Source organism: Triturus cristatus, chromosome 9 (genome assembly GCF_964204655.1).
Source record: "Triturus cristatus chromosome 9, aTriCri1.1, whole genome shotgun sequence".
Taxonomy (NCBI): Eukaryota; Metazoa; Chordata; class Amphibia; order Caudata; family Salamandridae; genus Triturus; species Triturus cristatus.
In genome coordinates, this window is record NC_140592.1 from 853854117 (window position 1) to 853880773 (window position 26657).

At 50.5% G+C, this 26657-nt stretch overlaps 1 protein-coding gene across 2 annotated transcripts in view; it reads left to right on the forward strand.

Annotated features, from left to right (window-relative positions):
• The window catches only part of CDC42BPB (CDC42 binding protein kinase beta), a 1057701-nt gene that overhangs the window by 868746 nt on the left and 162298 nt on the right, over positions 1-26657 (forward strand). For both annotated transcript variants that reach the window (XM_085626326.1, XM_085626327.1), the window contains exon 27: positions 25931-26012. In XM_085626326.1, the coding sequence (XP_085482452.1) occupies positions 25931-26012 (82 nt within the window). The remainder of the gene's footprint in view (positions 1-25930; positions 26013-26657) is intronic.

Sequence of the window (26657 nt, forward strand, 5' to 3'; positions counted from 1 at the left end):
TGGCTCCGGCCTCGGCCCCGCCGTTGGCTCCTGGCCTCGGACCCGCCAATGGCTCCTGGCCTCGGACCCGCCAATGGCTCCTGGCCTCGGACCCGCCAATGGCTCCTGGCCTCGGACCCGCCAATGGCTCCTGGCCTCGGACCCGCCAATGGCTCCTGGCCTCGGACCCGCCAATGGCTCCTGGCCTCGGACCCGCCAATGGCTCCTGGCCTCGGACCCGCCAATGGCTCCTGGCCTCGGACCCGCCAATGGCTCCTGGCCTCGGACCCGCCAATGGCTCCTGGCCTCGGACCCGCCAATGGCTCCTGGCCTCGGACCCGCCAATGGCTCCTGGCCTCGGACCCGCCAATGGCTCCTGGCCTCGGACCCGCCAATGGCTCCTGGCCTCGGACCCGCCAATGGCTCCGGCCTTTGCCCCGCCGCTGGCTATGGCCTCAGGCGCCGCCGCTGGCTATGGCCTCAGTAGCAGGATGGTACATTTTCTGTGGTGTTGCGTAGGGGGGCTGAGGCTCTTAACCTCAAGCTCCCTACGATGTCTCTCAAGACCAATCTCCTGACTGAGGTGATTCGGCCAGGGGCCTCCTCCACGAGCCGTTGCTTCCCTTTAATCACGCACTTATAGACGTCCTCTTGGCGCCTGTTTTGCGCCTCCCACGGGTACTCCTGTGGATAGGAGTGCTGCCCTTTAATCATGCACTTACAGACGTCCTCTGGGCGCCTGGTCCATGCCTCCCACAGGTACTCCTGTGGATAGGAGTGTGGTACAACGGCATCGCCAGGCCCCGGGCCACCCTCACATAACACCCGACGCCGGACAGTCTGGTTGTCCAGGCCTCGGCTTCTCCCAGCGCATTCCCTTCTGCACCTCCGGATAGGGTACCAAAATAAAAAAAGGGGTTGAGCGGTCTGGGAACAAGGTTTTACCTCTGTCACTTCAGGACTGCGGACAGTGCATACTGCATGCCTTTAGGCCCGCTATATCCACTCTGTGTGGGACACAGTGGCGCTGGTGCTGCCTCAGTGTCCGGACGCTCGGACGGTACTCTCTCAAGCAATTACCGAGGGTAGAGATGTGGCAACGTTTACTATATGTGGTGGCCTTGATACCGCCGACTCCCTCGGCAGGGCAATTTCCACAACTGTGGCGCTCTGCCGTTCCGCCTGGCTCAGAGCCACTGGCTTCTCGGGGGGATGTCCAGAATGCTTTGTTGGACATGCCTTTTGATGGCATGCGCCTCTTTGGTGACAACCCGGATGGCACGTTGGAACTTTTTAGGGCAACGGCCCAGTCCTTGGGCCTTTCCGCCACTGCGCACGGGTCTCCCTTTCGTTCTTTTCCTGGCAAGGACGAGGCACCCAAACACGCAGCAGCACTCTTGGTGCAGCTGCTGCAAGGGGACCCACAGGGGTGGGTCACAGGGCCACCGGCCGGGTCAGTCCACCGCCGCCCCTGTCACCACGGTCTCCAAACCTTCCTAGTCCGGGGTTTTCGGGATCGCCAAATGCCCGTGGGCGGCGTGATTCGCCATCGCCTCCCCCACTGACACACCATCACTTCGGAATGTTGGGTTTTGCAGATAGTCCGAAGGGGCTACTCCCTCCAATTTCAGACTGCCCCTCCAGCCGTGCCCCTCCGTACCACCGCATGTCGGGGGGATCACTTTGCGCTTCTCCAGAAGGACGTTCTGGCCCTCTTGGTCAGAGGGGGCCGTTGAGCGCTTTCCGACGCCAATTGTAGGTTGTGGTTGTTATTCCCAACACTTCTTGATTCCAAAGAAGGCCAAGAGCCTGCGTCCTCTTTTAGGCCTCTGGTACGTAACTTACTTCCTTCGGCAGACACAGTTCAAAATGCTCCCGCTTTCAGTTCACTGTGCTCCCTTTCGGCCTTCCCAGCACCCCTCGGGTGTTCACAGAAGTGATGGCGGTGGTCGCAGCTCATCTGTGCATATCGGGGGTTTCAGTCTTCGCCTATCTCGACTACTGGTTGTTGACGGCGGGCTCGCCCCAAGCAGTCGCCTCACACCTCCAACCTACGGCCAACCTCCTGCATTTGCTGGGGTTCTCCATCCACGTGCCGAAGTAGCATCTGGCTCCCTCTCAGAAGCTCCTCTTCGTCGGAGCGGTTCTGGACACAGTGCAATTTCGGGTTTATCTTCCCTAACAGCGCGTCCATCAGCGCCAGATCCCTCTTCCTTCCCCAACCGGAGCACACAGTGGTAACAGATGTGTCTCTGCGGGGATGGGACGGCCATATAGGGGAGGCGGAGATCAGAGGCCTCTGGCCTCCAGCGGAGTCCGAGCTCCGTATCAATCATTTGGAGCTTACGGCGATCCTGCTTGCACTCTAACCATTCCTTCCCTCGGTCCAGAGGACAGTAGTGCAGTGGTTCTCGGACAGCACCACCGCCATGTGGTACTGCAACTAGCGAGGTGGGGTGGGGTCGTGGACCCTATGTCAGGAGGCTCTGCACCGCTGGACGTGGCTGGACCGCCAGGGGATTCTTCTGGTTGTTCAACACTTTGCAGGTTCTGTGCACGCCGGGGCGGATTAACTCAGCCGCCGGTGCAATCTTGGATCACGGATGGCGTCTTCACTTGGAGGTGGCACAAGGTCTCTTTCAGCAATGGGGAGAACCTTGGTTAGCTCTATTCGCCACCAAACAGAAAGCGCAATGTCAGCAGTTCTGCACGTTGGAGTTTCCCAACATGGCACTCACTCAGACGTTTTTCGGCGCGAGTGGAGTTGCGGTCTGTTGTACGCCTTTCCGCCTATACCACTTCTACCCAGAGTGCTGATGAAGAGCAGACGCGACCGGGTCCAGGTTATTCTTGCGGCACCAGACTGGGCTCTAAGAGTTTGGTGTCCCGAGCTGCTCAGTATGAGCGTGGATCCTCCGATCAGACTGCCTCTTCGGGAGGATCTTCTGTCGCAGCAACAGGGGACTGTCCTCCACCCCAACCTGTCCATCCTCCACCTCCTTGTGTGAAGATTGAGCGGCGACAGCTGATTCCATTTGGCTTGACTCCTAAAGTTTGTAATGTGATTCTGGCAGCCAGGCGTCCCTCACCTAAACTGTATACGCCTGCCGGTGAAACAAATTTGTGGCATGGTGCACAGCGAATGCTGTGGACCCCCCCTTTCTGCCCCTCATTCTGAGGTCCTATTGTTCCTTCTCTCTTTGGCCCAGCAGAGCTCTGCTCTGGGCACTGTTAGAGGCTACCTCTCTGCTGTTTCAACCTTTTTCAGGCTGTTGTCCATAGATTTTTCAAAGGCATTATTCACCTTTTCCCTCCAATTCCTTTTGTGATGCCTCACTGGGACTTGAACCTGGTTCTCACATACTTAATATGTGCTCCCTTTGAGTCTCTTGATACCTGTCCTTTAAGGTTATTGACTTTGACAACTGTCTTCCTGGTGGCTATCACCTCCGCCAGGCGTGTGAGTGAACTCCGGGCTCTTTCATGAAAACCTCCTTTCCTGGCGGTTCATCCGGACTAGGTTGTGCTTCGGCCACGTCCCTCCTTTCTACCAAAAGTAGTCATTGCCTTTCATCTGGGGCAAACTGTCACTGTACACTTTCTTTCCGCCTCTGCACCCTCTCAGAGAGGAAGAGAGGCTCCACCGTCTGGACCCAGAACGTGCGCTTTCATTCTACCTCAGCCGCACACAACCGTTCCGGGTGGATGGCCAGCTCTTGGTTGGCTACTTTGGTGCCCATAAAGGCCGGGCTGTGCACAAGCGGGCTATCTCCTGCTGGGTTGTCCTGTACATTAACGCCTGTTACTCTCTGGCTAAAAAGGAACCTCCGATAGGACTGCGTGCCCATTCTATCTGAAAGAAACACGTTGGTTAGATTCCTCACCTTAGAATATCCCCAGGCGTCAGACTGGATCCGGAAGATTTTTGTAGCAATACCCCTTGCGCGTCGCTAGGCGTCGTCTGTGGCTCCGCGTCAGTCGTTGGCGTCGTGCGCCGGAATGGCGTCGTCGGAGTGTTTAGACGCCGCCCTCGCGCGCTGACGTCAGTTCTTCTTTTTTTCCACGCCAGTAAGCGCCGATCCGGGAGAGCTACCCCTTTTAGTCATTTTTTGACTAAATATTTTGACTCTTTTTGGTCACTTTATCGACTCTGGTGCCGGTAGGATGCCTGGTTTCAAGGCCTGCGACGACTGTCACCGACTGATGTCAGTGACCGATCATCACCGCCGGTGCCTGTACTGTTTGGGGCCTGACCACGACGCGGAGTCGTGTTCCGATTGTATGGCCCTGACCTCGAAAGCTAGGCGGGAGCAGTCCCGTAAGCTTCTCGAGCTTCGCCACTCGGCTCCGCGCCCCTCTCGATCCCGGTCCAGGAGAAGGTCCAAGGATCGGTCGCGGAGCCACAGTCGACATCATCGCTCGTCTGGCTCGAAGTCTTCGGGTAAGTCGAAGCGATCCAAGAAGTCCAAGAGGCGACACCGGTCTTCGCACTCCCCTCGCCGGTCGTGCGACTCGGCCGAGGGTCAGGGTGGTCCCACCCCCGCGGCTCCGTCGGAGCCGCAGGCGCCGCGTACGTCCCCATACCCGCCGGTCCCTGGGACTGACGCGACGCCAGCGGAGGTCAGTGCCTTCCTCTCGGCCATGAGGGGCCTGGCCCCGCCGTCGACGCCCGCTGACGCGCCTTCGGGCCCCGCGGACTCGACTGGGCGACCTTGCGCGCCGGCGGCTCCGGCGCCGTCGGAGGCTCCGGCCCCGACGCCACAGGTCTCCGAGGGGCCCAGGCCTGGGCCTCCGTCGACGCCGGTCGACCTAGTCACGCCTCCTCCGCCGGCGTCGACACCGGTGCCACCTCCGACGCCGACTCTGGTCGACGTCGATCCCCGGTTCAGCCCCTGTCCGGACCCGACGCCGGTACGGCGCCGTTCGACGCCGCATCCGACGCCTCTAGCTCAGACACATTTTGTCTATCGTCCGGCTCCAATCATTCCTCCTGTTTACCAGGAATCGGATGACGGGGGCCACTGGGAGGGGTCCGAGGACCCTCTGGCCATTCAGGGCCAACTTTCGCAGGACTGGGCAGATGAACTGGGGGAGGCCAGTGGTCTGGATACCTCACCGGACACTGGATTCATCTCTCCTCCGACTGTGGCTTCGGAGGAGGGTGCAGCTTTTTCTGTGGTGCTGCGCAAGGCGGCCGCAGCCCTTGGGCTTGAGCTGCGTGCCGTGGCTGTGAGGACTAACATCCTCACTGAGGTGCTTCAGTCTGCAGCAAGCTCCACTGAGCCTCTGCTGCAATTCAATGAGGCCCTCATTGACGTTCTGCAGGGCACCTGGTCCAAGCCCTCCACAGTCCCTCCTGTGGATAGGAACGTTGCCAGGCGCCACCGCCCTGCTCCGGGCGACCCCAGTTTTCTGTCCCAACACCCCACCCCAAGAGTCTGGTTATCCAGGCCTCTACCTCCCAATCCTCCTTCCCGTCCGCTCCTCCGGACCGGGATTCCAAGAGACTGGAACAGTTCGGTAAGAATTTGTTCTCCTCGCTCAGTTTGGGCCTGCGGTCTTTGAACACTGCCTGTCTCTTGGACCGTTATTCCCACTCTCTGTGGGATACGGTGGAGGACGTGCTGCCCCTGTGCCCGGAGGAGGCCCAGGCACGACTTTCCCAAGCTCTGGCCGATGGGAGAGATGCAGCGCGCCATGCAATCCGATGTGGACTCGACACTACGGACTCGCTGGGTAGGGCGATTTCTACCACGGTGGCGCTTCGATGTCACGCCTGGCTGCGGTCCACGTCCTTTTCAGGGAATGTCCAGAGCGCACTCATGGACATGCCTTTTGATGGCACTCGCCTTTTTGGTGAGAAAGCGGACAGTGCGCTGGCTCGCTTCAAGGACTCCCGGGCTACGGCCAAGTCCTTGGGCCTCTCGGCCCGCGGCCACAAACTTCCACTTTTCGCTCCTTTCGTGGCCAAGGAAGGGGCACCTCCTCACGTCCGCAGAACCAACCTGCACGCGGTCGCGGACGTGGTTTCCGCCGAGTCGGTACTGGAGGACAACGCGGTCAGTCCACATCCACCCTGGCAGCATCCGCCTCAAAGCCTTCCTAGTCCGAGCTTTCAGGCCCATTCCTCGCCAGTGGGAGGCAGAGTTCGCCATCACCTGCTCCACTGGCGTACCATCACTTCGGACAGGTGGGTGCTGCAAATCGTCCAAAGGGGCTACTCCCTCCCCTTCGAGACGACCCCTCCAGCCATGCCACCGCAGCACCACCGTATCTCGGAGGATCATTTGAATCTTCTGCAAGAGGAAGTTTCGGCCCTCTTGGCCAAAGAGGCCGTCGAGCGCGTTCCGAGCCCAGAAGTAGGTCGTGGTTGTTATTCCCACTACTTTCTGGTTCCCAAGAAGGGCAAAGGGGGCCTACGCCCTATCTTGGACCTCCGGAACGTCAATGCCTTCCTCCGGATGGAACGGTTCAAAATGTTGACTTTGGCTCAGGTTCTAGCTGCCCTAGACCCTGGAGACTGGATGGTAGCGTTGGACTTGCAGGACGCATATTTCCACATCCCCGTCCTGCCGGCCCACCGGCGTTACCTGTGGTTCACGGTGGGTCAGGAGCACTTTCAGTTCACCGTGCTCCCCTTCGGCCTTACCAGTGCCCCTCGGGTGTTCACGAAAGTGATGGCGGTGGTCGCAGCTCATCTGCGCAGATCAGGGGTTCCAGTCTTCCCCTATCTCGACGACTGGTTGTTGAAGGCGGGCTCACCCCAGGCAGTCGTCTCCCACCTCCAGACTACGGCGGATCTCCTGCGTTTGCTGGGGTTTTCCATCAACGTGCCGAAGTCACACCTGAGCCCCTCTCAGAAGCTCCTCTTCATCGGAGCGGTTCTCGATTCGGCGCAGTTCCGGGGCTATCCGCCGGAACAGCGGGTCCGGGATATACAGGCCCTGATTCCCGTCTTTCGGCCTCTATCCTGGGTTTCGGTCAGGCTAGTGTTGCGGCTTCTGGGGCTGATGGCCTCCTGCATCCTACTAGTGCATCACGGCAGGCGGCGCATGCGGGCTCTGCAGTGGGACCTGAAGTTTCAGTGGGCCCAGCATCACGGCAACCTGTCCGACCATGTCTTGATCTCGGAGGGCACTGCACAGCAGTTGCAGTGGTGGCTCACGGACCGCGATTGGGTCACGGACAAGAGCCTCTCCCTACCCCTACTGGAGCATGTCGTAGTGACGGATGCGTCCCTCCTGGGATGGGGTGGCCATATGGGAGAGGCGGAGATCAGAGGCCTCTGGTCTCCGGCGGAGTCTCGCCTCCACATCAACTTGTTGGAGCTGAGAGCGATCCGACTTGCACTGAAAGCCTTCCTTCCCTCTGTCCGGGGAAGTGTCGTGCAGGTGTTCACGGGCAACACCACCGCCATGTGGTATTGCAACAAACAGGGCGGGGTGGGGTCGTGGACCCTTTGTCAGGAGGCTCTGCGCCTCTGGACATGGCTGGAACACCAGGGCGTCACCCTAGTGGTTCAACATCTGGCGGGCTCTCTGAACGCCAGAGCAGACGAACTCAGCTGCCGGTGCATGATGGATCACGAATAGCGTCTGAACTCAGAAGTGGCGCATGGTCTCTTTCAGCAGTGGGGAGAGCCTTGGTTAGATCTATTCGCCACCGACGGGAACGCGCAATGTCAGCAGTTCTGCGCGTTGGAATTTCCAAGGCGGCACTCGCTCGGCGACGCTTTTCGTCGCGAGTGGAGTTGCGGTCTGTTGTACGCCTTTCCGCCTATACCACTTCTGCCCAGAGTGCTGAAGAAGATCAGACACGACCGGGCCCAAGTCATCTTGGTGGCTCCGGATTGGGCACGAAGGTACTGGTATCCCTAGCTACTCAGTATGTTGACCGATCCTCCGATACGTCTGCCCCTTCGGGAGGATCTTCTGTCGCAGCAGCAGGGGACGGTCCTCCACCCGAACCTGTCCAGCCTCCACCTCCATGCGTGGAGATTGAGCGGCGGCAGTTGATGCCATTTGACTTGCCTCCTGAAGTCTGTGATATCATTCTGGCAGCCAGGCGTCCCTCCACAAAGACGGTATACGCCTGCCGTGGAACAAATTTGTGGCATGGTGCACAGCAAAGGCTGTGGATCCCCTTTCCGCCCCTCTTTCTGAGGTTCTCCTCTTTCTTCTTTCTTTGGCCCAGCAGGGCTCTGCCTTGGGCACCTTGAAAGGTTATCTTGCTGCCATCTCTGCCTTCTTACGGCTTCCTGATCAGCCTTCTCTTTTCAAGTCCCCTGTAGTTTCACGCTTTCTTAAAGGCATTACTCACACGTTTCCTCCTGTCCCTTTCGTAATGCCTCAGTGGGACTTGAATCTTGTCTTAACATTTCTGTTGTGCGCTCCCTTTGAGCCTCTTCACAATTGTCCTCTTCGTCTTCTGACTCTTAAGACTGCTTTCCTGGTAGCCATCACCTCGGCTAGACTGGTGAGTGAGCTCCAGGCTCTATCGTCCAAGCCTCCTTTTCTATCTGTTCATCCGGACAAGGTTGTCCTTCGGCCTCGTCCTTCCTTTCTACCGAAAGTGGTGACCCCCTTTAATCTTGGGCAATCTGTCACCTTGCCCACCTTCTTTCCACCTCCGCATCCTTCCAAAGAGGAAGAGAGGCTCCACCGTCTGGACCCAAAACGTGCGCTCTCCTTTTATTTGGACCGCACAAAACCGTTCCGGGTGGACGACCAACTTTTCGTTGGATACGTGGGTGCTAAGAAGGGGAAAGCTGTGCACAAACGGACCATCTCCCGGTGGGTCGTTTTGTGTATAAAAATCTGTTATTCCTTGGCAAAAAAGGACCCTCCTGTTGGGCTGCGAGACCATTCTACTCGGGCCACAGCGGCTACTACTGCTTTGGGACGGGGAGTCCCTTTGCAGGACGTCTGTCAGGCGGCGACGTGGGCTTCGCTACACACGTTTGCCAGGCATTATTGCCTAGACAGCCAAGTCCGGAGGGATGGCTTCTTTGGCCGTTCTGTCCTCCAGGACTTTCTGGTGTGATCTTGGTTCGCAGACCCACCACCGGGGTTGGTATTGCTTGGGTATCTATTCTAAGGTGTGGAATCTAACTAACGTGTTTCTTTCAGATGAACAAGTTACTTACCTTCGGTAACGATGTATCTGTAAGAAACATTAGTTAGTTAGATTCCTCACCGACCCACCCAGCCTCCCCGTTCTGCGAACTGACATCTAGGGTTAAGGTTATCCTTTTCAGGCCCCTAGACTTTTTTTTGGGCACCAGTGTCGGTCTCTTGCATGGCTCTGCGTTCCTGGCGCGTAAAGCTATGTACAAGAACTGACGTCAGCGCGCGAAGGCGGCGTCTAAGTACTCCGACGATGTCATTCCGGCGCACGACGCCAACGACGGACGCGGAGCCGCAGACGACGCCTAACGACGCGCAAGGGGTATTGCTACAAAAATCTTCCGGATCCAGTCTGACGCCTGGGGATATTCTAAGGTGAGGAATCTAACTAACTAATGTTTCTTACAGATACATCGTTACCGAAGGTAAGTAACTTGCTCGCCAGGGCTACAGCAATGGGACGCGGTAAGACATCTGTCAGGCAGCCACTTGGGCCTCGCAGCATACTTTCACTAAGCACTATTGCCTTGACAGTCCAGTCCGGAGAGACGGCTTCTTTGGCCGTTCGGTTCTCCGTGACTTTCTGGTGTAATCTCACTTCGCAGACACACCACCGGGGTTGGTATTGCTTGGGTATGTATTCTAAGGTAAGGAATCTATCACTAACGTGTCTCTTTCAGATGCGCAAGTTACTTACTTGTGTAACGATATATCTGTAAGAGACATTAGTTAGTGAATAGATTCCTTACCGCCCGCCCATCCTCCCCGTTCTGCAAACTGTTCTCTAGGGTTCGGGTCCCTAGTTATATTGCACCAGTAGTCGGTCTCTGGCATGGCTCTGCGTTCCTGGCGCGGAAAAGTTGTGTACAGAACTGACAGCGCGCGTGAGCGTGTCTAAGTAGCTCCAACAACGTCATCTCGGCGGCTACGACGCCAGCGACGTACGTGGAGCCGGGGTACTGCTGACGAAAAACTTTCCAGATCCAGGCTCATGGCTGGGGATATTTTAAGGTAAGGAATCTATCACTAACTAATGTCTCTTACAGATCTATCGGTACACAAGAAAGTAACTTGTGCTTTAGTTCCAGGGGTAAAAATGGTCAGTCGGAAAAGCCAACCACAACTTTTCATCAACATTAAAGTCAGCCCCTGCTTGCACATAATTGCAGCCCATAAGCACAAACCCTCAGAATTTTCTACAGTCGTCTTCAGCAAGAACTGTTCCATTAGAGACTAGGCTACACAAGTGGCCAAAAGTTTTTTTTGTTTTTTTCAGCAAGGATTTAAAGGAACAAAATTAGATCTTTTATTTTTCCAGTGCAGCGTTTTAATTTATTTTAACAAAAGTGTGCAACTTTATGCGACTCCCTTTGTGCCTTTTGACAATCCATGTTCAACCATGCTTTGATTTTATTTACCAAAGGGACTCATGGTGTTTATGCCAATAGAGCCAAAACTGCATGCATCTGGACCACATATAATGGAAGCAGGATAGACTAAGATTGATGATCAACGTCCTTGAGCATGCCTCATCTAAAAAAAAAACTTATTGTTCATTTTAGACTGAATTTTCTTTTTTTTTATATACAGTTGGAGACTTTTAAACTAAAATAACTGATAAAATACCAACGAAAGGGAAACCATCCTCCTCAGTGTAAGCGGATAAAACACCTGCACAACCACAAAATAAAATATCATTTGAATAAAGGAAAGTGGAAGAGAATGAGTAATTTTTAGGTCTCGCTTAGGCAGCGAACGCGCTATCTCTTCGATACATGCTGTATTCAGAATATCTGCTTTAAGCTCCGCCCATGTTTTTAATTGGCTCCTTTGACTGTCTTTTATAAATGCTTCTTTTTCATTTTTTAATTTGTTTAGTAGTTCCTCCTTAGTTCCTCCCTTTCTAAATTTGTAACTTCCCATGAGCACCGCCCCATTACATGTAATCTTACTCGTTATGTTTTTTTACAGTTTGTCAGCACTCTTTTGTTAATTACTTTTTCGTAGATGGTGTTGCAGGCAGGACAGCTATGCACTTCCGCGACCTGACTTCCAGGACACGTTGTTTGTATAATTGGAGTTTTTTTTTAAATTGGTTTTGGTAAGTTAGCGTGCAAAAAACATTCTGCGGGTTTTTTGGCATCTTTAACAATGGCGGCCACGCGCCTTTCTTTTTTTGTGCGCTATTCGTCCAACTCTGTTTTAGCCCGATTCAATGTTTTTTATTTGCAGCGGGGCTCACTGCACTTCATCTTGAGGAATGGAGGCAGCTCAATTTTCTTTTGTTGTGCGCGGCTCGCTTAACTCATGTTTCATATTTGCAGCGCTACACACCGCACTTTATAAACATTGTCAGCCACTCGCACTATTCACTGTGAGATACTGGTACGTCGCTGCTGCTCCGACGACCCCCAATTTTGATTCAGGTGCAGTAATTTTTTATTTACAAAGAGCACTTCTATTTGCGGGTGTGCTGCCACACGCCTTTTATCAACATGGTGGCCGTCGTGCTTCATGTATTTTGTAAATAAGCTTGTCAACCCATGCTGTCCCCCAATACCTCCTGCACGTCCCTGCTGCTCCAATGACTGTAAATCTTTCTGTTAATCCTAATTATTTGCACTCTTAAACATATCGACCACGATTCGTGTCTTCTCTTTAAAAGCACATACTACTCCGTTGCAGCCCTTTTTCTCTTCAGAGTGCGCACTCAATCCTGCACCTCCAGGCAAACAGAAATGTATGGGTGTATGTATGAATGTCTATGTGCATGTGTGTACGCCAGACTGCACATTCCTTATCAAACAAGTCTGCTCTCGCATACCCAGCCCCTTAAATCAGCAGCTGCACACCCACCTAACCAGATGCTTTTATTGCGGTGGAGAGCTTGTTTCAGTCACAGTACTCGATCCCAACAGTTTGCAGACAGCCAGCCTGTTATGCCTTGGAAGTGGCCATAGATGGCCAAGTTTCAAAGGGGCTACCATCTCAGTGAAGCAAACGCGGGTCAGACTTTAGCCTGACTGCTCCCATGTGTCAATAGACTGATGTCTTCTCCATTTCCTCTCCCAGCAGCTACATCAAGTAATTGCCATTCAAGCAGGAGGAGCGGGCAGTGGGAGTATTCTCCCACCCCCTTTGTTCACTTTTCCTCAGTGGACAAGCGCTTTCAGAGCAAAAGTTGTTACAAAATTAAATGTTAGGGTACCTAGCTGGTTTGCTAGGGACTTTTATTCCTGTACACAACATACCTCGAGGGAACTTGGGAGTTTCTTACTCACCCCATGCCATCCCGCCCAGCCCTTTACCCCTCCCACACACTCCTTACCCACCCCTACTACTACTCCTCCAAGCGCAGAAGTGAATGTTTGTCAACATTCCACGTAGGCCATAAGCTTTCAAATGATTTAAGTAGCTTGCCCAGCAGTGTTAAATGCATGCAAACCACGCTCAGGACTCTGTCCCCCAGGCTGCACATCAGCGGTAAGGCAGTCCTGGGCAGCAGCGCTCTTGAGGATACAGGTGTCTTTAGCTTTTGTTGTCTACATGCTTAATAGCGGACTAACCACCTAGCCCATGGAGGCACAATTTATTGTGTGAAACATTTGGAGCTCTTTTCCACTAGCAGATTTAGCAGGTGCAGACCAGCCTTTGGCACAGCCTCTCTTTGCTTGGTCCAGGGAGTAGCTGGGCAGTCTGTCTTCTGTCTTCTTTCCAGTTTAATAGTGATCTGCGTGCTGTGTTCAAGGGATGCCACTTTAATGCCAGCTTCATGTTTGTGGGAGGAGAGGGCTCACTATCAAATGGGGCAACAATCCCCATGGAGCAACCCGTCCTACTTTACATCAGTCCCTGGGGGTTTGGCAAGAAACAATGCCAGAGTACCCTTCTCTGCCTGAATCCAACATGACTCAATTCCTCATCCCCTGTGTGGGGCTTGAGGCGCACCCTTGAGGTGTACACAGCATAATGAGCCACTCCTCCTTGAAAACTTGTTGTGCTATGGGCTTCCCTCCTCTGAAGGAGACCTCAGTTTGTCCACTGACACATGGAAGCAGTCCGGCTTAAGTGTGATTTGCATTTGCTTATCTGAGGTGGTACCCCCCCTTGTAACTGGGCCATCTGTGACCACTTCCAAGTAATCATCCTGCTGGAGGAGATCTCGCCTCCTCCCACCAACAGTTCTCTTTGTTCCCTGTTCTGGGAACGCTACACACTTCCTAGCAAGGAGGCTGCCTGTTGTCTCTGGTGACAACTGCTGTAGGTAGTCTGGAAGGGCTGTCAGCGGTTTGGCAACAAAGTGGTGACTTTCTAAAATCAACTTATTATTACAAATTATCTTAAATCAATCTTCAGCAGTGAGTCTAGTTTAATTTAACAGTTAATTTGATACCTATCTTTGGTAGTTCCAGGTGGAAGTTACCACTTAGCATGGTGGCTAGTGTATCTCCACGTTAGGCCATGGGGCTATCAGCCTTAACGCAGTGAAAAGAGCAACTTTGAATTTTCAGTATTGATGCATTTCGAACAAAAGAGGAATATGCAATTTAGAGTTGGTAGTTTGGGAGCTGTCCAACTAGGCTACAGTAGCAGGCCTAGACTCTTGTTTTCACCTTGCCATTGTAGTGGTGGGACAATTAAGTGCTGTAGGGACATTTAACTTACTAGCCCTGGGTACCTCTTGTACAATATGCTAGATACATTAGATATGCTAATCAGGTATTAGCCAACTGTGCAGTACTTTCAGCCCAGTGCACGTTAGAATAAAAAAAACAGCAACAGCAGCAATCTAAAACTTGGAGTGTTATACAAAAAGGGGCACTTTCCTACATTCCCCAAATGCACTTTACTGTTGTGGTTTTTGAGCCCATAGTTGCAATGTTCCCAGCAACATTTCAAGTCCCAGAATACAATGTGATGTCAGTTAAAGGACGCTTGGCAGCTGTTAATGTCCACACAGCAGCAGCAGCACCACCTAAATGTAGTAAAAAAAAGAGTGCGAAAAGCAGTGGCGGGCATGCTTAAAGCCTCTAGTTTAAGGTGCTTTAGATTTCAGGGCTACCAATTTAAAATATGATAGGCTTCACTATGCTTTTGGCAGGGTTGACCACCCTGCAATGTAATAATATTCCATAACACCCCCAACTGTGTCCAGGAATTGTTTATTAAGTCATTTGAACATAGCACTTAACATTTTTAATCCATTAATAATTTTGTAAAATTGGACAGAGTGCTGACAAAGTGAGAGAAGTAATGAGATGTGGGAGTTCAATACTCAGACTTTCTATGCTTAAAACAGTCTAACATAAGTCCATTTGATACACTGCCAATGGGAGGCCTCTATATTACCTGCATTACATCGCCTTTTAAATTAAACATGTGCTTTATAACAATCACTGCACAAACCTTTTTTGTAAGCTCTGGGAAGTCAGAGTTTGTCTATTTTGGGGGTTAAGCAGCTGAATAAACACTGATTTCAAAAGGTTTGGAAAACACCACTAAAATCCACACAAAAAAAAACTAATGATTGGACAGCCTACTCATGTTTTAATGTTGTGGGACTACACTGTATCTTTGAGACAGATAAGTCATTAAGGAAAAATAGGGGTAACTATAGATGTTTGAGTCAACGGGAAGCCAGAGGACTGCATGCACTCATGCTCATTAGACCAATACTGATGAGTTGTTAGATGCTCTTGAGTGGAAGTGCTCAGACGTACCTCCATTAGGGCAGCAAAGTTAGCAGCCAGAGAAAAAGCAGTGGCATACTGGTTCTTTCCAACCTCTTATACGAGTGATCGAGTTTGGATAGTTGTTTGCGTGGTGAAACATACACAGAAGTAACAACAAGAATAGAAAATCACTTAATGGCATAGAGTAATTATATTTTGTTTATGAAAAGCCTCTGAGATTTTGACAGAGCAATACATTGTTTTCAGATTTTAGGAGGAACTTGTTGAGCTCCAGAGCAAGTAAGCAAATCCATCTTGTGAATAATTAAATAATCTGTATTTCCTTTTAAAATACACTTATGAGTTTTACAATTTAATTTTCATTTGTCTTATGGAAACAGGAAGTACATTGAAAAGAGCCAACATATTGCAAATGCAACAAGATAGTACCACCAAATGGTTTGGAAGCCCTTCTAAATAAGTGCTTTGAGTTTTCAGAATTGGGTGGCCGGATAAGCTTCCTTCCAATTAATAGAAAAGTATGTTTTTTTAACTACAGTTCACTTAGATGTCAATGTCTGGTCAGGATATCTGATAGAGCCTTTTACCCGCATATTCCTTACCTTAGAATTATCCTCAGGTGTCAGACTAGATCTGGAAATGTTTTGTGAGTAGTACCCCTGCGTGCTGGTAGTTGGCATCGTTCGGCTCTGCGTGGCACCAGAAGTGAAATGCGTGATGCCTATATAGGCGCCACCCCAGTGCGCTGACGTCAATTCTTTCCTTTCCGCGCCAGTCAGCGCAGATCTGGAGAGGGTTAACCCCAGTCACTTTTTGACTGCCTTTTTTCAACTTTTTGTCTTATTTTTTTTTTTTAGACTTGTTTCCTTGTGTGGCAGGGATGTCTATGAGGAAGACTAGATTCCATCATGTGACACCTGCCACCGGCAAATGTCGGTGACGGACCTGTACTTAGTCTGTCTCGGGTGCCTTGAGCATGACCACAGTACCATGAGCTACATAGCTTATCACACCTTGTTCCCCAAGGCATTGAGGGAGAGATCCCTCCAGCTCCTTGCCACTTGATGCCGTGACAGTCTCGATCCCGGTCAAGAGGAATGTCGCAGGATTGGTCTCTGAGCCATCGATCTTCGTCGCAGTCAGTCGCAGCTGTCCTACTCTGGTAAGTCCTAGAAATAATAGAAGAACAAGAAGTCAAAGATCTTCGACGTAAAGCCATCCGTCAAAGTCATCCGACAAGATGAGGGACTTCATCACTCGAAGCCTGGCTCTACGGTTGAGCCTTCTCCTGTGCCAGCCCCACCTCCCCTAGAGTTTTCTGGAGCGGCCCTGCCCACATAAACAATTCTGTGAGGCTATGTACCTCATATTTGGGCTGCCTGCTGGAGCGTCTTTGGGCCCTGTGGGTTTGGGAGATGACCCTACTGGTTCCCGCGGCTGGTCTGCCCTCAGCGCCATTTGGTCCCTTTTAGATCCACAGATGAATCTGAGCCAGTGCCAGATGTGCCACCTCGACCTTCCCAAACACTGATCTCCAACTGTCGCCACTCGCCACGCCAGCAGCACCCTCCAGCAGTGCCGTCCCCATTCTTATCCTCGACTCCGACACGGAACAGAAGGGGTGTCTCCTTATGCTGAATCCGGTGCCGACTGGAGCCATTCCCTCCAGCCAGAGCCTGAACCCTATTTCTATGGGTTGGGACTTGGTGAAGATTGGGAGGGGCCGCTGGACCCCGAAGAATACCAGCCCCTAATCTCCTGATGGTGAGGAGGGCGACTGAGCTCCTGGCCCTTCAGTTGTCCTCTGTGTCTGTCAAGACTAATGTCTTGATGAAGGTGCTCAACCGGGAGTTACAACTTCAGACGTTCTTCTCCCATTTCATGAAGCCCTCACGTACATCCTGTTCAGGATCTGGTCCAAGTCCTGCACAGTGGCTCCTGTGAACACAACAATTGCCTTCCACAATTGCCCTGCCCCAGGGTATCCCTCTTTCCTCACCCAACTCCCTACCCTGGAGAGCTTGGTGGCCCAAGCCTCCACTTGCAAAGTAAATCCTTGCTCATTCTCCACCACCCCACTGTATTGGTAATCCAAAAGGCTGGACACCTTGGGTAAGAAAATGTTTTTTTCCTCCAGCCTGGCATTGCGGTCTGTCAACACCACATGCCTTTTGGGCTGTTACTCCCATTCCCTTTGGAATTTGTTTGAGCAGGTGTTGCCCGTGGTCCCTGAGGAGGCCTGGGCCATACTCTCACAAGCTATGGCTGACACAGCTAAGTTCACAATCCATTGTGGGCTGGACACGACCGACTGGCTAGGCAGAGCGGTTTCTCGGTGGCCTCACGGCACCACAACTGACTTTTCAGGGGATGTCCAAACTTCACTTATTTACATGCCGCATCAGTGGAGACAAGGTGGAGTCCGCGCTGGAGCACTTCAAGGACAGCAGAGCTACGTCCAGGTTATTGAGCCTTTCCATGGCCCAGTCCCCCTTTCGCGCCTTTCATGGCAACGGAAGGGGCTTCCTGTCAAGGCTCTACCCGCTTAGCCCCCACGGTCAGCAAGCTTCCCAGCCCCTGCATGGCCAAGATCGCAGCACCCCTAAACTGTATGCCAGGCAGCCAGAGGTCGGCCCAGTCCACAACCCCTCTGCAGCCACATTCTCCAAAGCTCTTTAGTTTACCCTCCCAGCATCATGGGCAACCATTGGGCACATGATCTGTCATTACCTGCACCACTGTAGGTCAATATCATCAGACCGCTGGGTTCTCTATTATGTCCAAAGGGGCTAATCCCTCCCCTTTGTGACTACCCCTCCACCCATGCCATCCACTTACGACAGGCTGACAGAGGACCACCTCTTTTTACTCCGCAAGAAAGTGGCAGCTCTCTTGGCCAAGAGAACCATAGAGAGGGTGCCAGCATCAGAAGTTGGTTGTGGTAGTTGTTCCTGGTACCTTCTATTGCCCTGGAAGGAGAGAGACCGTCGTCCTATATTAAACCTGCGCCCTATCTATTTCTTCCTTTAAGGAGAAATTCAAAATGCTCACACACTCACAAGTGCCCTGGACCCGGTAGACTGGATGGTAGCGTTGGACTTGCAGGACGCATGCGTCCACATCCCCGCCCTACCAACCCACAGACATTGCCTGCGGTTCATTGTAGGTCACGAGCTTTCAGTTCACCATGGTCCCCTTTGGCCCTACCAGAGTCCCTTGGGTGTTCACCAAGGTGATGGCCATGGTAGCAGCTAATCTACGGAAATCAGGCAGATGTCTCCCACCTCCAGACTAGGGCAGACCTCCTGTACTCGCTGGGGGTTCATTCATATTCAGATTCTATTGTGGGTTTCGGTGAGATGGACCCTTAGGTTGCTTGGCCGCATGGCCTCCTGTATCCTGCTTGATACATGCTCCTGGCATATGTGGGCTCTGCAGTGGGACTTGACAATCCAGTGGGCGCAGCATCAGGAGAATCTCTCTGACATGGTCTAGATCTCAGGGCACTACATAAATATCTGCAGTGGTGATTAACGAACAGCGATTGGATCAGAGAAAAACCCCTCCTCTTTCCCCAACCAGACCTGACAGTTGTGACGTGTGTCACTCCTGGGCTGGTGCGGCCGGGTGAAAGAAGTGGCGAACAAAGACCTCTGGTCTCTGGTGGGATTTGGACTCCACATCAACCTGTTGGAGCTCCGGACGATCCAACTTGTATTGAAAGCTCTTCAAGCCCTCCTTAAAATGAAGACTAGTGCATGTATTCACGGACAGCACTGCCGTCATGTGGTACTGCAGCAAACAGGGCGGGTGGGATCGTGGATCATTTGTCAAGAGGCCCTGCAACTTTGGACATGACTGGAACATCAGGGCATTTCCCTTGTGGTTCAACACCTGACGGGCTCTCTAAACACTAGGGTGAACAAACTCAGCCGAAGATGCCTAGCGGATCATGAATGGCATCCCCATCTGGAGGTATGCAAGGTCGCTTTTAGCAGTGGGTAGAGCCTTGGTTAGGTCTGTTCGCCAACCCAGAAAACACGCAATGTCAGCACTTCTGCTCACTGGAGTCTCCAAGGCGGCTCTCGCTCGGAGGCTCTTTTTGTCTCAAGTCAAGCTCTGGCCTCCTGTACGCCTTTCCGCCGATACCACGTCTGCTCAGATTTCTCAAGAAGATCAGGAATGACTGGGCCCAAGGCAACATTGTGGCCTTGGCCTGGAGAGTTTGGTAACCCGAGCTGTTGAGCATGGCCATCGGTCCTCCAATTGCAGCAGCAGAGGAGGGTTCCCTAATCAAACCTGTCAACACTCCCTATTCATGCGTGGACATTGAGCAGCAACAGTTGACTGTTTTAGACCTTGCTCCCGAAGTCTGTAATATCATCTTGGTAGCCAGGCGTCCCTCCACCAAGAGGGAATACACCTGCCATTAGGGCAAGTTTGTGGCATGGTGTGTAGAGAAACATGTTGATACCCTTTCGGCCCCCTCACCCATTCCCCACCCCCCTAGTCCTTCTGTTTATTCCCTCTCTTTCCCAGCAAGGCTCTGCTTTGGGCACCTTAAAAGTCTATCTTTTTGTCATCTCTGCGGTTGCCTGATCAGCCATCCCTCTTCAATTCCTCTTTTCTGCATAGGTTTCTGAGAGGTCTCAAACATGTTTTCCCTCATTTACCCTTCATCATGCCTCAGTGGGACTTAAATTGAGTTCTGACGTCCCTGATGTGCTTTCCTTTCGAGCCGCTCCACAGCTGGTCCCAGAGGCTACTACTTTTCTAGTGTCAATAACATCTGCCCGGGAGGGTCAGTGAGCTCCAGGCTTTATCAGCTAAGCCAAACCAAAGGGGATGATGGACGGAGTGTTGAACATTGCAAACACCCACCTCCAGTCAACTGATCTGGGTTTATTCCATCATCATTCTTTAGCTCACTCCGCCACCCCAGTTCAGACATGGCCATATGCAAATCAGCCTGACCCTGTGCCTCATGGGAACAGTCCAGCCCGAACTGCCAAGCCATGTCTTCCCTGGACCGGAATCAAGCATCCTGGGACCGGTTTCGGGTTCATAACCCTCATCAGCCAGGCTATCTTTAATCCAGTGGCAAAGTGAGCAAGGGACCCGCGTCTGGGCATACCCTGCCAACTTATGGTGAACAAAGCAAAACCAAAGGGGATGATGGATGGAGTGTTGAACATTGCAAACACTCACCCCCAGTCCACTGATCTGGGTTTAATCCATCATCATTCTTTAGCTCACTCCGCCACCCCAGTTCAGACATGGCCATATGCAAATCAGTCTGACCCTGTGCCTCGTGGGAACAGTCCAGCCCGAACTGCCAAGACATGTCTTCCCTGGACCAGAAATAAGCCCCCATCAATGTTCCCTCTAATTTCTTTCCTCTGTGTGCGGCAGTGGAGGGTCTCTGTGCGCTGCAACCATGGCTATGTGCGCCAGGAACCAGACCGCGCGTGTGCGTGGCGCCAAATGTCACTCAGAACGTTTACTTTAAAAAGTGAAAAGATGGTGCATTTTCACACATACAGTGCCACAATAAGTGTAAGTGTCTCAAGGGCAGTTTCCAAATTGGATAAACACGCCATGACATGAATTGGTTACACAGGCAAGTACGGGAAGCGGCGTTTACTTAGCATGCGTTAGTTCGCATGCCGTTACTACGCAGTCGTTAGTACGATCGCGTTGTTACTTAGCATACCTTTACTTCGCAATTCGGAACTATGAATTGCAGTAAGGGGGGGGAAGGTGTTGGATTTAAAATCCAACACCTTCCCTAGTGTCCGCATAGACTGGAGTTGGAATAGTAAATTATACTATTCCAACATCCAGCACCCCCTTACTGCAATTCGTAGTTCCGAATTGCGAAGTAAAGGTATGCTAAGTAACAACGCGGTCGTACTAACGACCGCGTAGTAACGGCATGCGAAGTAAACGCATGCGAAGAAAAGTTATATATTCGGCAAGTACACTTCAATTTTAGAAAAACACAAGACTTAAACGGTGGTACCATCATAAGATTTTAATAAATATTCTTAACTTGAGCACTGTTAATTGGGTGGGGAATTTGTAAGATTTAAATGTCAAACATTAAAACTAATTCGAAGAAGGAAAAAAAACACACGTGTGTGCATCAAACCAAGACTAGACTTAAATTACTAAAGATTTTAGTACTTTTATATTAAAATATTTGCAAAAATAGAAAAATCCTAATGGGAAGGTTGGTGCTGCATCTCGCGACTAACTTTCCATTGTTTGGTTTTAGTTCACAGCCTGGGGCTCCTGCTCCTACCAAGGCTGGACTGGAAACTTAAAGCTGCTCTGGCAAATGTTGGCAGACTAGTCCCTATACAGTGCACACCAAGTGAGTCTGATCACTACAAAGGGGGCATTGGAGGCCTCTCCCCCAAGAAAGTTTTGGGGGAAATTGTGCACTTTACAACAAATTTGTCATTATATATTGAATTGAAATGATGACATTACTATGCACCAGCATACAACAATCTCTTGTCAATCTTCATCGATTCCCTCACTACTACCCTCCAACAGTGCCTCTCATCTCTCCAAAGCCCCACTGTCACATGTCTTTAATTTGTTTTATAGCACCTTTCATGCCACTGTAGGGTGTCAGAGCACTTTACATCACACACATACACAGAGAAAGAATCATACGTCTGTAAATCAGTGACTAGAAAATGTTACATAAGGCAAAGGGAACTACAAGGTGTAGGATTCACAAGTCATCCATACTGGTAGGCATTTTGTAAGAGTGCTTGGTCTGGACAGCACAAACTCAGGATTCAGAACATAACACAGGGGTTCGCATTGACTTTACTAATAAGGATTTATTTCTAACCAAACAAACCTTTTTACGAGCATCGGGTTAATGAAAGACTGTGAAAAAGCATAACTTACTAACTTGTACCACGCGTTTGCTTGCTGCTCTTTGATGTCAGTTCATAGCTCACTGTGCTAAATGCGATTGGAACTTGTGAACTGCATAATAACAAAAGAGTCTCTGTAGCAAAAGTAGGAACTGACTGAGCTATGCACAAAACAATATACTGTTTTTAAAAAAATGCGTGGTAGACATTTTTTGCAGCAGGCATATTAACAATCTGGGCTTCCTGAGATGACTCAAAGCTGCCACTGGACAAACCTCCTATCTCTCTGTAGCAGGTACATTAATCACTGGAGTTATCTTGACCCTTTTATTGCTGCCCAAAAACTGCTGTTTATACAAGGAACTTTGCATTGCTTTTAAAACTGCTGTCTGCGGACCCCCCTGGGTATGTGTCACGGACCCCTGGGGGTCCGTGGACCCCAGTTTGGGAACCACTGTCTCATACCATTGTAGGATGTCAGAGCACTTTACATCACACACACAGAGACAATGAATCATGTGTGTAAATCAGTGTAGAGAAAATGCTACATACAAAGGGGACTACAAGGTGTAGGAGTCGCATGTCATTCATACTGGTAGGCATTTTTAAAGAGTGCTTGTCTGGAAAAGCACAAATTCAGGATTCGGAACATAACACAGTGGTTAGCATTGACTTTCACAATAAATATGTATTTGCACCCAAACAAACCCCTTTAGCAGCATCAGGATAATGAAAGACAGGGAAAAACATAAATTACTAATTTGTACCATGCAATGTGTAAGCAGATCTTTGATGACAGTTTATAGGTCACTGTGCTAGATTAGGATTGTCTCTTATGAGCTGCAGAGTAACAAAAGAATCTATGTGACAAAAGCAGTAACCAACTGACCTATGCACATAAAATACATAGTATGCGTTCTTTGCAGCAGGTATATTAACACTCTGTGCTACATGAGATAATTGAAACCTGCCCTATACCTCCCCATTTGTCCGTCTACCCCTCCGCCCCCACTTACTACTGTCCCACTGCTTTTTTTTTTCCTTCTGCATCACTGCTATCCCTTCGTTGACTCCCATGTATAAAACATGACACGTCAATGAGACGTACATTTTTTGGAACAGACATGGCGCTGGCAGCAGGCTGGCACACTCTCCCAAAAGATGGCAAAAAGTGCTTTTCAGCCACAGAGCGTGACCTGAAAATGGGTCAGTGTACTGACGAAGTCACCGGACATACAAGTTAACACCAGGCAAGAGCTGCCAGGAAAACAAACAAACAGTTTTATTGGTAGACAGCAGAGTCTACCAAGAAATCTGCCACGGGAGGCAACATCTAACTTGCTATAAAAAAGCAACACGCAAACACTGGCACATGGTAGGAGTACCTGTGTGCGACATCTTGTAGGTATTGGAGCGCTTTAAATAAACACCGTCTTTACATTACATATTCAGGCACAGGGAGATTAAGTGATTTGCCCACAATCACAGGATGTGGGCGCGACCTCGAGGCTCGAACTCTGGCCTCTGGCCCCAAAGGTGCTGCCTGAAATAGTCCCCGCACCGCGCTTTACTAACAAAAAGAGTAGAGCCTGTTTCAAAATACAGCGTGTACTTTCTGAAAGTACACGCTGTGTTTTTAAACTGGCTCTACTCTTTTGTTAGTAAAGCGCGGTGCGGGGACGATTGTGGCCTCTTGTTTATGTATTGATGGTAATCACAGCCCGTGAAGGGGCTCTGATTACCATCAATACTTAAACAAGAGGCCACAATCGTCCCCGCACCACGCTTTACTAACAAAAGAGTAGAGCCAGTTTAAAAACACAGCGTGTACTTTGGTACACGCTGTGATTTTAAACCGACTCTACTGTTTTGTTAGTAAAGCGCGGGGACGATTGTGGCCTTTTGTTTAAGTATTGATGGTAATCAGAGCCCCTTCACGGGCTCTGATTACCATCAATACATAACCAAAAGGCCACACTCAGCCCCGCGCTCTGCAGCCACACGCCCCCGAGCCCCCCCCCCCCCCCCAAGCCGCCACTAGCCGTCCCAAGCCGCCACAAGCCCCCCCTAAGCCAACACAAGCCCTCAAGCCCCCCCAAGCCCCCTTACCTGCACTCTCCACGACTCCTCACCGGCACCGCTGAAAAAAGTGCCTGGTTTTCGGGCCGCCCGCTTCTTAAAGCGGCGGCGCGGCCGGCGCCTCTCTCCGCGGGACGTCCTGGAATCGTTGTGCGCGCTCCACATCCGGGAGTGCGTGCTGACGTCGGGGAAGGTGCACGCGCGCGCCGTAAAGGGAACGTAGGCCCCCATACCGCAAAATCTTCCCAGATAAGCTGGTCCTTTGTACTAGAGGTACCTTCCTGCCGAAGGTGGTCACTCCCTTTCACGTAGGCCAGTCCATCTGCCGTTCATGTTCCACCTCATCCCTCGAAAGAAGAGGAGCAACTCCAGCAGCTGGACCCCAAAAAGATCATTGCTGTGCTACCTTGAGCGCACGAGTTCCAGTTGGATGAACAAATGACCATCGCCTGATGGATCGTACTCTGTATCAAAATCAGCTATCCTTAGACCAAAAAGCAACCCCCTAAATGTTTGCGTGGTCATTCCACAACAGCCAAGGCTGCAACCATTGTGTTACCATGCAGGTTTCCGGTCCTGGACATCTGCCAGGCAGGAACATGGACATCTCTTCAGAGGTTTACCAAGCACTTCTGCCTAGACAGTCAGTTCCATAGGGATGGGCACTTTGCTGTTCAGTCCTGCAGGACCTTTTAGTGTGAAATCGTTTCGTAAACCCACCTGCTGGGAGGTATTGCTTGTGTATCTATTGTGAGGTAAGTAATCTACGGCTAGAAGTCTCTATCATGAACAAGTTATGTACCTACGATAATGCCTCATCTTGGTAGAGACTCTATCTAGCCACATATTACTTACCGACCTACCCATGCCCCCCACTCTGCGAACAGATTTCTAGGGACAGTGCCTCCTTTCAGGACCCCAGTTTTCCACAACAGTGGTTTGTTTTGTTTGTGGCCCCTCGTATGGAAAGTCATGAAAAGAGACCGACAGCGCTCTGGGGTTGCACCTATATAGGCACTGCGCACGTCACTTCTGCCGCAGACAACGCCAAACCACGCTATCTACCAGCGTGCAGGGTTATTGCTCACGAAAGATTTCTGGATTCAGTCTGATGCCTGAAGATAATTGTAAGTTAAAGAATATGTGGCTAGATAGAGTCTCTACCAGATAAGACATTATGAAAGGTAAGTAACTTGTTCATAAACAATAATTGATAGTAAAAATTACAATTTAACGTACATTTATAACCGGGCAGCAAAACACCGGAGGCACTTCTCCATCAAGAGCTAATTAATCAAGTAAAGCTTTTAATATCAATTTTGCTGTCCTTATTATGATGTAGCAAACACAAGGAGATGATGGACGGAGCACTGAAACTTTTCAGACGCTCACCCCCAGTCACAGATCTGGGTTGATTTCATCATCGTTCTATAGCTCGCTTCACCACCCCAGTTCAGAGACAGCTATATGCAAATCAGTCTTGACCCTGTGCCTCATGGGAACAGTCCATCCCGAACTGCCAAGCCATGTCTTCCCTGGACCGGAAACAAGCATCCTAGGACCGGTTTCGGGCTAACAGCCCTCATCAGCCAGTCTAGCTTGATCCAGTGGCAAAGTGAACAAGGGACCCACATCTGTGCATACCCTGCCAATTTAGGGCAAGCACACCAAACACAAGGAGATGATGGACGGGGCGCTGAAACTTTTCAGACACTCACCCCCAGTCACATATCTGGGTTAAATCCATCATCGTTCTTTAGCTCACTTCACCACCCCAGTTCAGACACACCTAAATGCGAATCAGTCTTGACGGTCCCAGGAAGCTTGTTTCCGGTCAAGGGAAGAGCTAAAGAACGATTATGGATTAAACCCAGATCTGTGACTAGGGGTGAGTATCTGAACCGTTTCAGGGCTCCGTCCATCATCTCCTTGTGTTTGTCTGATTATGATGTAAGCTGCCTTTTAAAGTTTGATTACATAACTACATTGTTTTATAATTGGACTAGAAGGCTGAGAGAGTTTTATAGAAATACCACTCGTTAGTAACTTTCTTTTACCTGGTAGCAACAGAAAGCATTTAAAGATGGTACTTCGATCAAATACATCTAGTGTCCTTTTTCTGCCTTTTACTCCATTTTTTTCTTTTTTTTTTTAACAGAGATGAAGATTTTTCTGTGAGCTCTGTACTTGCATCTGATGTAATACATGCTACACGCAAAGATGTTCCTTGTATATTTAAGGTAAGCGTTACTTTCTTCTTGAGTTGTAAATGAATGTAGTGTTAAACAAAATGTTTTTTCTTGGAATGTGTATCTTCAAAGATTCATTGTACATGAATATTACACTATCCTTAACAAAACAGAAGTCACAGGAGCAGGCTCAGTATTTCCATCAAGATCAGCGAAGTAGCACCTCATTGCTGACTAGGTAGAATGGCAAGTACGTTCCCTTCTTACCTTACTGCTAAATTTAGTTCTCTGGGAGAAGCCCTGGGTGTCTGGATAACATACCTTCTCTTCCATCTCAGAAATGTCTAGTAGTTGCTCCATAATATTGTAGAAAGAGTGTTAGGTCTTTAAAAATGTCCCCTTCTGATAACCTTCTGTTCCATTCCTGCAATTTATTTATCGGGGCCTGCAATTTATTTATAAGGACCTCCACTTATTTTTGCAAGTGATAAGTGAACCTTCTATCACACTCCTAAAAATCTGGAAAAATCACTTGTACCTGGTAAACCTATTTCATTGTGATGAATACTCAGATTCCTCACCTTGGAATACTCACCAGGTGCCAAACTGGATTCAGAAACTTTTCCTGAGCAATGATTCTGCATACCACTAACCATGCAGCTGGTTGTGTACTAGCCCAGAATTTACTGAAACACA